The following is an 18,447-nucleotide window of genomic DNA, read 5'->3' on the forward strand; positions in this document are numbered from 1 at the left end:
GTATCTTTTTCTATAAGAGGTTTAGAGTTGGTTCACTCGAGGGAGGGCGTTTGCATTTATCTGTCAAGGAATCACGATAGATAAATAGATACCCTTAAATAGCTAGCTGTATGCAATGAACGAAAATATTCGGTGTTAGTGTTTCTTTCTATCTCCATTCAGAAGTTATATTATACCCTTTTCTTTTCCTTATTTTTCTCATTCCATTTTCATCATGTTGTTATTCTTGTTATACAGTTGCCACATTTCAAAACACCCCGTCGTGCAAAATCTTACGAGTGTTGTTGATATCAGCTTGTCATTGGTTCTATGACTTGGTACAACAGAAATGCTTTCTGTCTCTCTCCCTCTAGACGTAGCTTATTTACTACCCTATCCCTACCTAGGTAGCCTCACTCATTCATACCTTAAATGAGTGATCAGGTATGTATTTGTACATTTAGGAACCCACATTTACCTGTTGTATTTTGGAAGACGATTAGGTATTGCGAGTACCTTCATCATATGTAACCGTTCCTATTTCGAATGTACTAGAACCCAAGATAGCCTTCCGTTTTTACAACAACCAAAGGCAGAAAACGTAATTCGAATTTCAACCATACAACCGACGGCGGATCTCATCTTAGAAAAGGTAGGGTTAACCACTGTCTGTCTGTTCAACAAAGCAATCATGGCTTATATGTATGTAGCTTGTTTGCAACACGCTTTTATGCTTCCATGCTTGACACCACTACAGCACAAAGAAACTATACCAACCCACAAAAATGATGCAAACTCCTAATTCTTGTTCACAAAATTCCGCTAAGGCTCCCTTACTCTTTTTGATATAGATATACAAAAGAGACTGCCATGAGGAGGACTTTTCCAGTCCGTTCGCTCTTTTGCAAGAAGAGAAAAAAAAAGAGCCCTTGGCAGCGGAGGGAAAAATACATTCCCTTCCCTTGCCACACAACCTTAACCTCGACGACCTCAACCAAGACTGTCTGCTCTGAAGAGCAAACATCATTTGGATGCCATCTCATCTGACACCTCTTGTAAGCGGAATACTTCGCCCATACCTTTGCCTTGCGGGCCTACTTCCTGACTACTACTATCCTTGGTAGTCGTTTCTGTCCTCCTTGTTCCCCCTTGTCTCCTTGCTCTTCCTTTCCTCCCCGCAGATCTGCCCGTCCTCTCTCTTCTACATGCTTATTTCCACCTCGCGTCTAACGAGATCCACTACCACCACCAGCACCAGGCGTCGATGGCGAACCAGAACCACCTCCGAGACCACTTCCGCTACTCTTCAACTTGAGCTTAATGATCTTCTTCTTTGGCTCGCCGCCATTGGTTGTGGCAGCAGGCGTCGGATGGATTGGGGAATGGGATTCCTTGAGGGGATGCGGTGCCTTTTCCTGAGGCGCTCCAGTAGGCAATGGTCTCCTTTCTTTTTCTCCGGATCCTGGCAACGGTTTTCTGTCCTTCTTGATGAGGAGACTTGAGCCGGAGGATAATACCCTGTCGCGATCTCCTCGGTCTCGGTCTCGTTCCCGGTCCCGGTCTCGGTCACCTCGATCACCTCGATCACCACGATCACGATCGCGCTCCCTGTCTCTATCACGATCACGGTCGCGCTCCCGATCACGATCCTTGTAACTGTCTCTATCACGATCGCTGTCCCGATCAGCTCGATCACGGTACTTGTCGCGAATCCGCTCCCTCTCGCGGTCAGTTCTCTCGCGGTCACGGTCACTCCTCTCGCGTTCCCGTTCCCGATCCCGATCCCGATCCCGATCGATGCGGTTCCGTTCCCGGTCACTGTCGGTGGTGCGACCGCCCCTGTCGCTATCGCCGCGGTCGGTTCCCTTCTCCCTGTACTTCTCACGAGGTCGGTCGCGCTCACGATCACTATCGCGATCTCCTCGTTCCCTGTACTTCTCTCTATCCCGCTCTTTCTCGCGAGGACGCTCATGCTCGCGGTCACTCTCGCGGTCCCGCTCCCGTTCCCTGTACTTCTCCTTTTCTCGCTCGGCACCACCACGGTATCTCTCCCTGTCGCTATCATTGCGGTCCTTCTCCCGGAATTTGCTGCTGTCTCTCTCCCTATCTCTGTCCCGTTCCCTGTCTCTATCCCTCTCCTTAATCCGCTGCTCCTTCTCAGCATACGATCCAGACGAGCCGTATCCGTTACCGGCAGGAGACTGCATCCGGCTCTTAGGGGATGAAGGCGCCGAACCGCTGCCAAATCCTACCGCGGCGCTCGACCGCTTGTGGACGGGTGTAGCAAGACTGCCGGAAATGCCTCTGGCGCTGGCGGCAAGCATTTGCTTTTCACGCTGACTTTGTTCGTAGTCGATGCTGCGCTGGGCGCGGGCAGACAGCTTGGTCCATTTCCTAAATGGTAGCGTGACGACTTTGGAGAGCTGGCCGTTGGCGTTGGGACGGACGGAGAATGAAGATGTGCGGGGAGGCGGAAGCTGAGGCGCGGATTCGCGGAAAGAGTGGCCCCTGATGGCTTCGCTTCGAGGAGCCTCTTTCTTAAAGGACTCGCTGCGGGGGAGATCTGTCTTGAATGAGCTATTGCGAGAAGGATCGCTCCGGAAGGAGTCGCTGTTGGTCTTGATGATCTTCTTCGGGCTAGGATTTTCAAGCAACTCGTCACTCTTGCGCTTGATGACTGGCTTGACGATCTTTGGCTTGCCCAAGTTGACAGTGCTAGGCCTTGGAACGGCAACGTCGTTGGACTGCTGGGGTTTGGGTGCAGGTACGGGGGGAGGTGAAGCCGCTTTTGGTACAGCTGTCTTGATGCCAGGCTGAGCGACGGGTGTATTGGGTGCGGGAGCACTTGGAACTGATGTGGGCAAGGGAGTGCGCGGACCGGCAGTCGTAGAAGGCCGAGGCACGGTCATTGCGATAGAGTCCTTCCGTACTGGTGGGGGAGCTTCTGGGACTGGTGACTCCCTAGGTTTCGCAATGTACGAAGGCCGTGATTGTAGCTTTACGATCGTCTTCTTCTCAGGGGGCTTAATCTCTACCCTGGCAGCCGACAAGTTGGTCGACGGTGCCGGTGCGGGTAGTGGCGCCGGAGGCGGTGGAGCTTCGATCGCAACCATATCCTTACTCTTAGGAAACGTCCGGTACTCCGACTTGAACTTGACGACACATCTCTTCTTCGGCGGAGTTCCGAGGATCTGTGGTGCATTGGCGACAATCGTCGGGTCGCGAGTTGCCTTCCAGACAATGGGATACTTGATAGTAACAAGTAGAGAATCTTCTGGTTCGAACATGGCCGAGCAGAGCTCCAATAGCTGGCGCTTCTCCTGTAGGCCAATGACGGGAGAATTAAATGCCTTCCATATGGATATTTGCATCTCCGTGTTCCCCCTCAGCTCTTCCTTGAGCGCATTAAGCGCGTGGGCAATGTCTTCTCTGCGTACTGCATCGAGCTTCCGTTGTTGGATCTCTGCGTCACCTTGATCGATGACGAGACCTCCATCATCAAGAGCTTCAAGTTCCTGTGTCGAAGCTTTGTTCTCGCCAAACGCAATGGCAGCGATTCCCCGGCAAAAGACCTTGAACAATCGATCGCGGATGAAGGGCGAACTATCGGTGCTCATGTATGAAAGTAGAAGCTTGAGAATAGGGGGTTTGGAGATCATTCCAAGCTCAACCAGGCACTCGAACGCCTTGATACGTACAAGATCAATGTTGTCGTCCTGGAGGTACTGAACAAAGTCGAGGGCCGATTCAGGGATGACACGAGCCTTCATGAGCCTCATCTTGCAGTGAAGAGCCGTTGTCGTCCAGATGTTCTGGTACGTCAGTGTCCATTCATCCATCCTGCGAAACTTGTCAATCTCCTCAATGGTCTTCTCAATGAAACTTTTGAATTCCGCATCGTCTTCATCGAAAGGATCCAGGTTTTTGATGAGGTATCCCTCGGTAATCTCCTTTTGCGGAATCACAGAGGTGGTGAGAGCATCGAGGAGTTTGGCGATGTAGAACTGGTCTGAAAACTCATTCTCCGAATTGTCATTAAACAGGAGCATCTCCATAATGAACTGTCGAGCCCTCTTAGAGCATCTTCCTTTCTCCTGCAGGTCCGTCGTCCGTGCAAGCACCGCGGGAATCGCACATTGGATGGCATACTGACCCTTGTCGGTAAAATCGTTGGGAGCGATCGGGTAGTGATAGCCACCCTCCCGGCCGGGAATTGGTACCTTCTTGCAGAAAAACTTGCGGAAACAGAGTATCAGATGGACCATGCCGATGTAGTTCAAGTCAGGATGTGCCTGTTTGGCGAGGTCTTCCAATGCCATCACTCGGACACCATGGTAATATCGTCGGTCCATCACTGTCCTCGTCTCGATCGTCGAGTGGACTGCATGCCTCTTTTCCCTCTTGAAAGCAAGCATGGCGTCCTGGTGGGCCACGACGTCTCTGTCCTGCTGTAGTTGTGCCAGATACATGTACTCCTGCATATCAGTCTTCATGAAGCAAAGCCACTCCATGTTAGCATCAAGCCGGATCCATTCATAGGATTCTTGATCCATCTTGGTTTGGACCTCTGAAGCCCAGTCTTGTAACCCCCAGTCCTCCATATCCTTTTGGCTGGTAAGGACATCGCCCAACATGTTAAAGTAGACAACATCGTCCTCCTGGATCTCGTGTTTGTCACTATTGCTGTTGGCAGCCGCGGCCATGGCCTTTTTGGTTCTTTTCAGACGCTTGTACTTTGTGTTGTACGCAATCTGCAAATTCGTCCCACCTTTATCTTTCTCTGTAATCAGCTGGTAGTGCTCATAAGGCGTACCGTCTGCTTCGTGAATTCGGACGGTGAATGGACCAGTGAACAGCTTAGGAACGTCGCCGGCATAGACCTGGTGTATCTCCTCTTGCAACTCCCTCCAGAACTCATCCTTTGATATGCTTTTCTTGGTCGGTCCCTGATATTGTAGAATTTGGATGTCGACGTTGAGATTCTTCTTGTTGAACTTTTGGTGAATATCAAGTCTCGGGCAACCCGCACCAAACACGTATTGATCCCAAAGCTCATCAGGGACGTATTGACTGCGTTTCTCGCACCATCGACGGAAGTCCTGGAAAGAGAGGGTAGTGGCCTTAGGGTCCGTGTTGGAGATATTAGCGGCCGAAACCATTTGCGACAAGACGCGGACGACACCTGTCGAGCCAGGAATCTTGGACATGCGCTGATCGAGTATGTAAAGGACAAGTGGCGCCTTGAGCGCCATAAACTCGAGCTCAAAGTCACCTAGGTGAAGATAATCGCCCAGAGCATGCAATGAGGGTCTCCGCACATCCGCCTCTACAAGCTTGTCGGAAAGCGACTTGATATGAAAACGATACCAGTTGTTTCCGCAGATGGTCCTCATGAACAGATCTGTCATGAACCACTGGAGACCGATGATAAGCCAAGTGTCGGACCGCTCATTTGGCACAATGTGGACCCCCACGTACTGACTGGCGAGGGCATGGACGAGCTTCCTGGTAACCTCGATGTCCGTATCTATGATCGTTTCGGGGTACAGCAAACGCGTACTGCACAAGGATAAGGAGTTTGCAACCGCAGTGTCGTGAACCAAGTCTTCGACAAAGCACATCTTGTAGGCTTCATAAGGATAACGGCCGAACTCGGGAGCGAAGTAGTCGGCAGCAGCCACGACGGCTTGGCATGTCCATCGAACTTCATCCACACGGCCAGGGAGACAATAGCCGTGAATTCTGGCTGCATTAGCCCCGAGCTTCTCATCCGCCTCCTCAGTTCTAAACTCGGCCCCAAGATCAACGTGCTCAAAGGGGCCAACGGCGAAACCGATGTGCCTAGCAGCGGTGTTGACGCACTCAAAAATCATGGTCTTCTTGCGCTCGTCCTTGGGGTGCATCTGCTCGCCAATAAGATTGCCAGAGCAGACCACGGTAATCTCCCTTAGCTTGTCCTCTTCGGTGAAAGATGAGCCAGGCTGGTGTGCAGAAATATCTGAGGCTTTGCGTTTCCGACTGCCATCCAGAGCCGTCAGCAGTGCTGATTGGGTAGCCAGAGGCGGTGCGAAGGCATCCTCCAGCGTTCTTGGGCATGTGATTTTAATTGTCCAGGAATGCCTTGAACCGGGATCATCGAGGCAAGGGAAGATGCAAGACGCCGTACCGGGCTCAAGCGAATGCCGGGTGTAAACGTGTGGGTATCTCAGGTCACCTTCCTCAACGCCGACAAAGTGCAGGCCATCTCTGATTCTCTTGGACCTGAAAGGCACAACCACGGTGAGTTCCTCATTAGGGTCGGAGAGGCCTGTCGCATTTTCCGATACCGACTTGGGAGTTTTGAGCTTGAGAATGCGTTTGGGCTCAGAATCCTGGATGAGAGCATCTGGGCGGAGACGGATCCTGAGGGACCCATCAGCCGGCACGCTGATATTAAGCTGCTCTGCCCTTTCTACGATGGGAGCCTGGCGGCGTGTCTCTGGGAGTAATGGCGCCATCCATTTCTTCATTATGTGATGCTGAGTGGCACCGATTTGCGCATTCGTGGGGGGCTCCATTCGATCGTAAGGATCATGAGCCTGTGCCCGTGTCTTGTAGCCGTCCACCGTAATGTTTGAAACGTCGATTTCGCATTGCCGCGTGTCTAGGACGAGTTCCTCAAGGTCGGGAACCAGGGGATAGATCTTGAATGTGCAAATGCCGCTGACGCTCTTCTCCCTGAAGTTGATGTCTAGCTCCACCTCTTGCCTCAGAATGGCGTACGGCTCGGCAGCGGCAACAGGGTCGGGGGCGTTCGTCATGTTGGCGAGGGCCACATCTCCGTTCTCGAGTCCTGACATTTTGGATGTTGCTGTGTGGCCACTCAGGCCGACAAGATGATGGACGCAGTGGTTTGGTTAAGAAGTAGGGCGTCGCTCGTGTAATCGCGGGGACGTCGTGGAATGTCGAGGAGGGCGGAAAGCCGAGGGAGAGGACGACGGCGCGGTCGTGTTCAAGAGAAGTTGAACTTGCAAGAGCTCGACCTGGCAAAGCTTGGACAGGCCGACAAGGCTCACTCGGTCATGGCAAGAGGTGGCGCATGGAAGCGACCCCGTGAACTCCAAGTTGACTCGGCTGCAATGGACTATGCGAACTGACGTATAGAGAGAGAGGTAGCTTGTTAGAGCAAAGGCCGGTGGGTAGTCACAGCGAGGCACAACAGGTTGGACGCTACCTCTGATGATCGGATTTGTATTATTCAGTTGACCTATGACTGCGCGATACGGCGTGGGCCAAGTTAGGCAAGTGCAGGTGTTGGAGGTTCGCCGGTGCCAGTACGGAGGATGCTATTCTCGGACGCGGAGAAAGTTGTTGAACGATGGTTCGAGAGCTGCGCGGCGGGCGAATCTTTTGACGGGGCAAATGAAGGGCGTCGGTATCGGACTGGACAGAGAGTGGGATGCGGCGCGGGGCAAATGGCCGTAAACCGTGGACATGCGTCGCGACGAAGACGGCGATGATGGGAGTTGAGTTCTGGTGACGACAGAGGAACTGAAGAGCAAAGCAAAAGGCGACCGGGCCTGTCGTTCAAAGCTTCCAGAGTCCCCGTCGCGAGTTGGAGTTTCCAAAGTCGCAATCGGTCAGGCACCTACAGGTGTGTACGGGCAGGTACTGGTAGAGGTACCTTCAATTCAGTACCATAGGTAGCAGCAGTCACAACACGATCAAGTTCATGCCCTTTTACCAGAGGAGCTAGAGGTATATATATCGTGGAAATAGAGAATGGCCAACGGACTGGATTGCCCGGATTACAATAATTCACTGCACTGCACGGTACTGCAGCAAAACCAGAAATATAAAAAAAAAAATCAGAATCCGGCCAGAGCTGGAGGTCCGGACTTGGTACATGTAGACGTGTAGCTGCGGACGCGGGTCAGATGTACTACCTTTTTACTGTACCGCGTTGCGACCTGCGACAAATATTATGGTACGGACCTGGGTCACTGCTTGCCTGCCCTCGACAACAACCCTTGTTGCTGCGTGGGTGCAGTGCAGGAGCACCCGCCTGAAAGCCAAGAACCGTCGTCGAGCCAGTGCCGGAGTTTTGCCGCGCCGAACTGCGATGTCAAGTCTTTTTTGAAGTTCGGTCTTGGCATGCGCTCAGGGCACTAAGGGCAGACTGGGCAGTGTCCGTCCGGGTCATCAGCGGGTCATGCGCGCCCTCGACCGATTCGACTGTTTGATTGGTCATTGTTCTCACTGCACGTGGCCCCGCAATTCCATCCTCCAAGCTGCCGACGATGTCGTCACACGGCGGTGAGCTCGGTGTTGAAACCGACCGATATCAACAAGGTCTCGAGGTCAAGATAACAAAATTGGCAGGCCTTTACACTAAGTGTTTACAACTACTACTGCGTAAGGAAAACTACTACTTCTAGAAGCCAAAGAAACAGAACACACTCCCAATGTGGTTATGCCGTGCCATCGTTTCTCTCAAAACAAGTAATCATGTGTACCATGATGATATGAAGAGTGTGACATCAAACTAAAGCATCCCAGGCTAATTCCTACATTGGGAATACATACCCAGAACTCAAACATCCCAATTAGCACAAAGACAAGACGGCCCGGCTATAAAGTGAAAAAAAAAAAACACCATGGCTTGTTATCCCTGAATGACCACCAAACGCCAACCGAGAACACTCTCAATGCCCAGATAATAATAGAGAAATGTGTATGACATTATGTTCAATGTTTACCCCTCTTGTCCCTTCGCTTCCTTCTTGCGTGGGCTTTCAACGTCTCCTCATCCATGATATCTTGTGGAAGCGCGAATTCTCGTTCATCGCCATCGGGCACCGGCTGCCCCCACGCCAGCACGTTTCTGCCCCTTCGCCTGTTCTTGTTGAGCGCCGCATCTCGCTGGTATGGCTTCTTGAAGAACGAGGTAAACTCTCTGTATGGTTCGGGCTCTGGCTCGGGCGGTGGTGGAGGGAGGATGGGACGTTTGCCCTTTTTAGACGGCTTCTTCTTGGCCGCGGCGATTGCCTCTTCACGAAGCTGCTTTGCAATGGACGCGTCGACGTCGCTCTCGTCTGGTGGATCGCCGTCAGATTCGCCCGTGTCTTGTTCTTGATCCTCCATTTCCTCATCACTGTCAGCAATAACCCTATGCTTGGCCGCATCTTCATCTTTTCGATGATCCTTAAGTTCAACTTTATGCTTTGCATCCTCGTGCTTACGCTTTCCGTTCTTCCCTCCGCCCTGCGGCTTGTTGGCCTTTCCCCCCTTGCCGCCCTTTCCGCCCTTGCCGCCGCTCTCGGCATTGCTTGTCCGGTCCTTTTTCCGTTTTCTGCGCTTTTCTTCGGCCGCCCATCTCCGGAACTTTTCGAGGATGGCTTGGCAGCCTTTGATGAAGTGCTCCCGGGCCGGCTCGAACTGCTTCTTACGACCTTCTGTGATCCCACTGACGCCCATTACCCGCAGCCAGTCATGACCTTGCAAGGCATCCAGCAGTCGAATGATCTGGTCCTTTTCATGTTGAGCCCGTCCCTTTTCCGAATTCCGTATTGAGCGTTCCAACCGTTCCGCCTTCTTGTGAGCTGTTTCGTAGAGTGAATCCGGCAACGGATCGTCCTTCAAGGCTGCTTTCCCTTTGTGTTGGGTTTCCAAAAAGCTAAAGTTGATTGTCTGGGAATCGTAGAGATCGGTAAACAGGGCATCGCCGTAGCCTCGGATAGGATAAGATTCGATTGGACGAGGCCGGAAGCCATGGGTGCTTCCAATAACGATGGGGGTGTCGAGATTGAGGAGGTCTATCAGAGAAGGAAGCAATTGACGTTAGTGATTGCTTGGGGGGGCCATGCTGACGACCGGTTTATCCAAGACCGATCGCCCAGGGCTGGAAGGGGGGGCAAAAGGGGGTTGGTAGTGTGTTTGTGACTTACGCTGCTCCTTGGGGTCATTGCCGATTACCTCATCATAGTCGGGAAAGTAGGCGGCCAACTCGCTCTTGAAGCGAGTGCCTTCCTGCGATCGTAATTTGCGACCGCCCTCCTTGATGGTATCGGCAGCATTGGGGTTCAGCCTGCTCAATTCATGCTTCAAGCCATTGACGACCTTTTCCTGGTGCCGTGTAAGGCCCGATGGTTGTTTTGTGGCGGTTGTGCTGGGTTTTGCAGCAGTGGTAGGAGGGGCACGCGAGGGATTGGGGGGCTTTGGTGCCGCAGTGACAGTGACGACAGGCTTCGGGTTAGGGGCTGTAGGGGTCGGGGGCTTCGCGTCGCGCGAGGAATCAATTGAAGCCGATTGACGAAACGACGGGCGAGCAGGTATCTCGACGGCAAACTCATATCGAGTCTTTTTGGGAGGCACGGGATCACATTCTCGGGGCTCGAGTGATCGCTTCTTGCGTTGGGGGACGGTGGTGGCAGTGTTTGGCGGCTTGATGGGGGATGGGGATTGTTCGGCGGACGTCGCGTTCGCGAGCGGGTGTTGGTTGTGGTTCTGCGGTGACGAGTGCGACCGGTAGGTGACAGTGTTGCTCGAATGCGGATGACGCAGACCTTCAGCTCGTCTCGAGCGGGTCACGGATGTGCTCGTAGCCATTTGAGAGCAGGCCCTTCATGGTGCGAACAACGTGTGCCGCGATACTGGTCGAGGTTGCAAAGTGTGTGCACAATTGATTTTGGTCCTGGCCGAGTTCAGTTCGTTGTGGTTGAATTTGCTGTGGCCAGCTGCACCTCTGCTCTTGCCCGCGGGCTTTGCTCTTTTTTTTTTTTTTTTTTTTTTTTTTGTCCCGGATCGGGTCGAGTGAACCATGGGCGGGCAGCACAGCCGCCTGGAGGATGGGAAGAGGGAGTGGAAGATGCACTGTCCGTTGTGTCCCTCTTCCTTGGTGTTGGGTGATCATTGTAGCCAGCCCTGAAATATAGGGCAGGTTTTACGGGGGGGCGCGGTGGGCATCACAGGCGTTCGGCGGTCCCGACACAGGGCAGGGCAGAGCAACAACGGAACCTAACCTACCCGGGGGCTTCAAGGTCCAGGTTTCCAACTTGCACTTCCACTTACCCCCTTTCACCTCACCTCACTGCAGGTTAGGTCTCCCTACCTACCTAGGTACCTACCTTGGACATCCAAAGTGGCGAGGTGCAGCTCGTTCATCCCGTCTTGATGCTGTCTCCGTCATTTCGTTGCTCGATTGGCATTCGCACTCCCACCTGTATCTGCTCATCCATCTCGTCGGTCATGAAGCTTCCACTTCCACTCGAAGCGGTGACGAGGCTCTGTGAGAATTGGCTTCTACCGTAATTCGATTCGGGCAGACCGACTTGGCTTCTTGGACAGCTCAATCAATGACTGGAAGACATGCCGTTCACTGCGCAATCTTTCCTCCTTTTCAGCTCCAGTCCCCTGGTAAATCAGTGGCAGTCAATTGGCATGGCACGATACGGCTCTCGATAATTTGAGAATTAAGGTTGTCGTGGGTACAAGAAATCCCCTCCTCGACAACATCATCAACGGCCCCCGGCCCCGGCCTTTAAAATGATAGGCACCGGGTTCTTTTTTTTTTTTTATAGTGCACACGGCACACTGATCATCCACTAGGCGTCGTCTCCAGTGGCCCACCATCACCACGAGGAAACATGCAAGCCAAGTGGAACACGATAGGAGTTAGTGATCTACCTCCTGCATCCGGGTCGAACCAACTTATCAGTAGGTACCGTGCTATCGGTATCAGGAGTTGGACAACCAACACCTTCCGTCCTCAGAGGAAGTGGTGAAAGCCGATCGATAGCGGGCAAGTTTCCTCGAATCTATCATGACCAAACTCTTGTAATTCACTCCACAAAGATATGAAAGATACACTGGTTATAACACACATTCCACACATGGACTTTTATCTTATCATATGCTGCTCGCACTCATGAACGTGAGCAGCAACAGGCCATCCTCGGGTAACTTCCAAATATGGAAGGCGAGCAGAAGACTAACACCAGCCGGAATACCACCGTAAGCACTACAGAACACATACGATGTCCGTCGTGTCGAATACGACGCGCCGCTTATTCCTCCTCAGCTATGTAATATAAAGAAGCCTACAGGCCCTTGAACTGATGGTATTCATCTTCTCTCTTGTTACCATCGTCTGCTATGTTATATTGGTCCGATACTCGGCGATGAGCATGTCCAACTTCACTGACCATGAGATGGTGATCCTCGCGGATGCCAAAGAACTAGAAACTTGGCTTTGGTCAGTTCGCTATGCCACCTCAGCCTTGTTCATCGTCCTGCTCCCTGGGCGGCTGTATCAACTTCAAAAACGGCCAGTCAGTGTCAGCTCCAACTGGCGTCTGTGCCTCAAACTGGTATATCCTCTATTCCAAGGTTTTTCTCAAACTAGGGAATGGCACATAATACTTACACCTTCATCAGGTCATAACCACGTTGTTCTTCATCCAGCAACTTGTTACCGGCTATGTCTTTATCTCGGAATCCGCGGTCGCGAGTCCGGTTCTAGTAGCGCTGCTTCCGGCCGCTTCACTGGGCCTTGTCATCCTTTCTCATTCAGAACACCGGAGATCTGTTAAGCCATCAAGCCTGATCCTCCTCTACCTCTTAACTTCTTGTCTTTGCGACTTGGTACAGCTTACAATACCTTCTCTGCGCCATCTTGATAACCACGACGACCGCCTTATCATCGGATGGCAGCTGGCAGCCAAGATTCTAGTCGTCTACGTCGAGTGTCCGGCGAAAGAAAGCGTTGTGGACGAAGAAGAAGAAAGCGGCCATGGCTCGCTAGAGGAGCGAGCAAGCTTTCTCAGCAGGGCTTTCGTCTCTTGGATTAGTCCCGTCCTCAAGGAAGGCTACAGATTGGTTCTCGTGAATGAGAAGCTCCCGAGCGTCGACTACAAATTAGCGTCTGGAAATCTTCGAGCGTCGATTCTGCGAACGCTCTCCGAATACGGTAAGTACGAGCCGTGGATTTGATCACACATTAAGAATGCTAATAGTCTCTCAGCTTCATCTCCGTTAGCGTCGGTACTATTCAGATGTCTTCGTGCTCCCTTTCTAACAGTCATTGTCCCGCGACTTTTCGTCATCGGCTTTCGGTATGGCCAGCCGGTATTAATTCGCTACGCCATCGAATATGTACAGTCTCCTGAAACAAATGAGGATCAAGGTTATACACTAGTGTCCGTTGCCGCCATCGTCTACATTGGTCTCGCAGTACGTTGAGGTATCGTCCCTTCACCTGTGTAGCTGACACTAACTTTACTTGTAGCTATCGACGAGGGCATACCAACAGGGCTTAAATCGATTACAGGTCATGATTCGAGGTGCCCTGCTTGGGTTGGTTCACGAACACTCGTTGCTCGCTCGTCATGAGCCGTACAGCAAAGGGAAAACAGTGGCAATTGCATCAACAGACGTGAGTGCCCTTGAAGGTGCCCCAAGAATGTTACATGAATCTTGGGCCTTGTTGGTTGAGGTAGTCATTGGAAGCGTCCTGCTGGCTAAGCAAGTTGGATGGCTATGGCCGGTGCCTCATGTTATCATTATTGGTGAGTCTACATATCTATAGTAAGATGTAAAAAGGTAGTGGTGCGCGTTACTCACCTCCTTGTGACAGTATGCTCTCGGGTCAGCAGATACGTCGCACGCAACCTCAGAAGCAGCCAGGCTACGTGGAATACTGCAACACAAGGACGGATCTCCGCGACTTCTACGATGTTGGGCTCCATCAAGACCATCAAAATGCTGGGCCTTCAAAGCATCGTTGAGAAACACATCCTGGGGTTGAGACAAGAGGAGCTTGATAAGGCGAAACGGGTTCGCTGGATCATGGCGATTTACAACGCGAGTGGTATGTCCTCAAAAACCAGTCTCCCCCTCTAATTTGCAATCAAGTTTTCATTATTTTATCCTTTTGCTTTTATTTATTTTTCTAACGATTCATCAGCCAACGCCCTGGGCATGTTTGCTCCAGTCATCACTATTGTCCTCTTCGCCATTATCGCCATGGTGAACGGGACCACTCTCGACACCAAAACAGCCTTCCCGACAATCGCAGTCCTTGCCTTGGTAACGCATTCAGCAAACATGGTCATGACCATCGTTCCCCAAGCGATAGCGGCCTACGCGAGCTTCGATAGAATTGAGGATTACATCAAGTCCATAAAGGCAGTCAGCCGCTCACCGCGCCCTGGACAGCTAGCCGAAGGGATCGAGGTATCAATCCGCGGCTTGACCGTAAAATGGACTCCTGAACAAAGCAACCCAACTTTGGAGAATGTCAACCTGAAGCTTTCACGAGGTATGGTGGTTGCATGCCTGGGACCAGTCGGTTCGGGAAAGACGAGTTTGGCTAGGGCGATCCTGGGAGAAGTGCCACTGGTAAAGGGCACAGTCACATATGCTACCGACAGAATTGCGTATTGTTCACAAGTCCCGTGGCTTCCCAATCGGACCATAAAGCAAGTCATTCGTGGGTCAATGGCAAGATACGGCGATATTGGTAACGATTGGTATCTGGCCGTTGTTCGGGCATGCTGCCTCGACCAGGATCTGGCTGTCCTTCCTGACGGTGATGAGACCATGGTGGGGGTTGACGGTATGAATTTGTCTGGTGGCCAGCGACAGCGCGTGGTAAGAACAACGAGATGAGAAGAAACTTCGAGTGATGATGGCTAATCTTTGGCAAATATACTATACACAGGCTCTTGCGCGTGCCGTCTACCATCGCTGTAAGATGGTGGTACTTGATGATCCGTTCAGCGCGCTTGATGGAAAGACTAGAGATCAGGTTGCTCAAAATCTACTTGGACCGAAAGGGCTTTTCCGCCAGCTGAACGCTGCAGTATTCTGGATAACAAGCTCTAGTAAGTGGTTCATGACCTACTTGAACTGGCACGCTGCCTGCTGACGTGCCTCTCAGCCAAAAATGTGAATCTGAGTGACAATGTCATCATTCTCGAAAGACGCATCACAGAACAAGGTACTTGGGAAGAACTGAGGGACAAGCACCAACAGATTTCCGATTGCTTCCGTGAGGATGCTTCGAATACTAGCGATAAGGAACAGTCAAAGCCATCCGTGGTGACCAAGACAAAGGCGCGAAGCTCACCGACATCGTCCACGGATGACCTCAGACGCTCACAAGGTGATCTGTCGCTATACTGTAGGTACTAACTCCTACCAGGAATCTCCCAGGAGGTTAACAAAGCCACGCAGGGTACTACTTTTCTAATGCTGGACCTCTGAACATCCTGCTCATGGTAGCTTGTACGGCCTCGTACTCCTTCTTCATCACCTTCCCCCAGTACTGGGTCAAATGGTGGACCCAAAATGACGAGCTTGATTCGGCCAGCAATAGAGACACGGTCTACTACGCGCTAGGCTATGCCCTCCTATACCTGATGGCTTGGATATCCACGAACGGCACGATGTTGTCGACCGTCTTTCGAATTGCGCCAACGTCCGGGCTGAATCTTCATCGGAGCCTCGCGCACACCATCATGCATGCGCCCCTCTTCTTTTTCTCAATGGCAGACATGGGCGTTCTCCTGAACTACTTCAGCCAAGACATACAGCTCGTGGACAAGACGCTTGCGCAGGCCGTCATGTCCTTTGCCATTCAAGTGTGCAAGATGATTGTGCAAGCGTCTCTACTCCTTGCTGCTCAGCCCATCATGGTCGTCACTCTTCCCGTCTGTGCCGCGGTCGTGTACGCAATCCAGAAGGTCTACCTGCGCACTTCGCGCCAGCTCCGACTCCTTGAGCTGGAGAGTCGGGCGGCTGTGAATTCGTCTCTTTTGGAAACCGTCCAGGGTATCGAAACAATTCGGGCATTTGGCTGGCGAACCGAAGCGGCGATAGAAAACATCCATGTCGTCGACATGAGCCAGCGTCCCTTTTACCTGTTGCTTTGTCTTCAAAGGTGGCTTAATGTTGTTCTCGATCTTCTTGTTGCTGGTGTGGCCGTCGGCACAATCTTTCTCGCAGTCAGCTTGAAGGGCACGGTGACGGGAGGCCAGATTGGCGTGGCCCTATCGGTCATTATCGCTGCCAATGCCACTCTCCTGAGCCTGGTTCAGTCGTGGACAAACCTGGAGATCTCCCTCGGTGCTATTTCGCGGTTGAAGAGAGTGGAGGAAGATACACCACAAGAGCCGGTTTCCGTTCCCTGCCCTGGCCTCATCAGTCCAAACCACAGACCCTTTACCGGATGGCCCTCGCCTGATCTTTATGACAACACACCCGGACTAGTTCGGTTTGAAGGAGTCTCGGCATCATATACGAGCAATGGCCCTTTGGTACTCCAAGATCTCAATCTCGATATTGCCTCCGGCCAAGTGGTGGTCATTTGCGGACGGACAGGCAGCGGGAAAAGTTCGCTCCTCCTTGCGATGCTTCGTCTAATCAATATCCGCGACGGGACACTCCGCATAGGGAACAAGGATATTCGTCAGGCTCCTCTGCATATCATCCGTGAAAAAGCCTTCATCACGGTCACGCAAGACTCGTTCCACTTACCCGATGCATCTCTGCGCTTCAACCTTGACCCAACATGTCTACTTCCCAACGACGCCCTGGTATCAGTTCTTCAAATCCTCGGGCTATGGCTCCATTTCTCATCGTCCTCCTCGAATAACTACCCATATTCAGAGCATCCAGTCATTGACGAAACCAGCCCTCTTCTCAACGCTACCACGCCCTCTCCAAGCCCTTCCTATCACCCCATCCTCGACACTCCCCTCTCCCTCCTCCCCACCCTCTCCACCGGCCACCTCCAACTCCTCTCCCTCTGCCGCGCCATCATCAAAGCCCGACACATGCGCACCATACATATAGCCCAAGCCGCCCCAGAGGAAGAAGAATACAGACGAGACACAACTACCTCTACCGATCCAGACTTTTGCTCATCTGCTTCTCCTTCTTCCTCCGATCCGGGCTTTCGTAAACCGGACGACATCGTGCAGCCGATTATTTTGCTGGATGAAATCACGGCTTCGTTGGATGAGAAGACGGAGCAAATGGTGCTTAGGGTCGTGAGGGAGGAGTTTGTGCAAAACAAGTATACGGTCTTGATGGTTACGCATCGGGTGGAGGCGGTAAGGGGTGCTTTGTTGGGGGGAAGGTCAAGGTGGGTGGAGGAGGATTTGGTGGTGAGTATGGAGGGGGGAAAGATAGTGGGGGTTGAGAAGGTGGGTGGGCGACGCTGACGGCGTTAGGAGCTAAGGGAGGTTGAGGGTAGGGAGGAGGAAGTATCCGTGTTCTCTCTCTCAGAGATGGGGTGCTGAGAGGGAGCATTGAGAGGTGGAAGGGGAAGGGAAGGGATCCGTCCCGTGGAGGAATGCGACGCTGAATGATTTTGAAAAAAAAGGCGTGAGTTATCTCCATCCGAGGAAGATACAGTCAAGAGATGTTACAGAGCGGCGTATACCTATTAATTACATGGATTCCATTTCTGCCCTTTCAGTCGTTCTTGCTCAGACATGACGACAAGTCTTTTTTTGTTAGAAAGTAAGAAGGGCAAGTTCCCTTTCTATTGTCGGATCATGCAACCTGGGTCTGGTGTTATCGCCCGGCATCCCTGACATAGATTTAGTTTTCATGTTGTCTTTTTCTTTTCGGGTTGGCCTGGGGGTAGGTCAAGTTTTTATGTTTGAAGAAACTCACATGTTTTAGTGGTTATTCGGTTCCATCTATTTACTAATCGATCTCTCTCTGTCTTTTTCTTACGGACTTTCGAGAGATCGAGTGACCTGACCACCGAGTCCTTCGCCACCATGTCCAATAACACCACCTTAACAACATCACAACCAACGACATCAACTACCCTATCTGCCGCCATACATACAGCTACATCCACCTCTGCCCCCAGCAGCAATGGTCCACACACCCTCTACCACGCTCAAAGTGAACGTTATGTGTGCGTTTATGTGGTTTAGTACTCGACAGACAACCTCATCGTTCGTAAGATAATTAAGCATTGCGTGGAAGGAAGCTATGTATACCCGGATATATAGTGATTGATGATTTAGAAATAAGGCTAAATACAAACTGACCATATTGACCCCACACGTTGGAGGTGATCTGTTTGTTTGACTTTCTTCGGCCAAAAAAAATTACAAACCAGGATTGTGGTATTGAGTGGTGACTGTGGGTGTTTGTTTAGGTCTTACAGCTCTTTATTTCTTTGGGGGCTAAAAGTTTGCTACGTATTGCATGCACCGAAACATACTATTACTAATGTAATCGGCTCTGATTATAAGTTAGTATCTATCATAGGCTGCATAGGAAAGAGTGGTACGTGAACAGGACTCGGTAACAGCGCAACGGGAGGTGCAATCTTTTCTTTCTTTCTTTCTTTCTTTGTTGTTGAGTCCGTAGGTAACCATGACAACAGACCCGAAGGGAAAACACTCGCTCATGCTGAGTCAAACCAACACTACTTCTTTCGCCCAAACCAATGTGTGGAAGTTG

General features: G+C 51.7%; 3 protein-coding genes across 3 annotated transcripts; 1 reads left to right on the plus strand and 2 right to left on the minus strand.

Annotated features, from left to right (window-relative positions):
• Positions 1-1,186: 1,186 nt before the first annotated feature.
• Positions 1,187-6,818, minus strand: NEUTE1DRAFT_70654 (uncharacterized protein; the record flags this gene model as incomplete). Its single annotated transcript, XM_009857039.1, has 1 exon — positions 1,187-6,818. One exon carries the CDS (start codon positions 6,816-6,818, stop codon positions 1,206-1,208), a length of 5,613 nt encoding a protein of 1,870 aa, XP_009855341.1.
• A 1,795-nt stretch (positions 6,819-8,613) lies between these two features.
• Positions 8,614-10,566, minus strand: NEUTE1DRAFT_132573 (uncharacterized protein; the record flags this gene model as incomplete). The annotated part of the gene is made up of 2 exons (XM_009857040.1): positions 8,614-9,773; positions 9,906-10,566. The coding sequence occupies 2 exons, from the start codon at positions 10,564-10,566 to the stop codon at positions 8,707-8,709; spliced, it is 1,728 nt and encodes a 575-aa protein (XP_009855342.1).
• A 1,362-nt stretch (positions 10,567-11,928) lies between these two features.
• NEUTE1DRAFT_132574 (uncharacterized protein) lies at positions 11,929-17,192 on the plus strand (the record flags this gene model as incomplete). The annotated part of the gene is made up of 10 exons (XM_009857041.1): positions 11,929-11,970; positions 12,063-12,326; positions 12,394-12,925; positions 12,980-13,188; positions 13,244-13,523; positions 13,592-13,825; positions 13,922-14,607; positions 14,678-14,840; positions 14,897-15,139; positions 15,193-17,192. 10 exons carry the CDS (start codon positions 11,929-11,931, stop codon positions 17,181-17,183), a joined length of 4,644 nt encoding a protein of 1,547 aa, XP_009855343.1.
• Between the last annotated feature and the right edge of the window lie 1,255 nt (positions 17,193-18,447).

Source organism: Neurospora tetrasperma (genome assembly GCF_000213175.1).
Source record: "Neurospora tetrasperma FGSC 2508 unplaced genomic scaffold NEUTE1scaffold_81, whole genome shotgun sequence".
Lineage (NCBI taxonomy): Eukaryota > Fungi > Ascomycota > Sordariomycetes > Sordariales > Sordariaceae > Neurospora > Neurospora tetrasperma.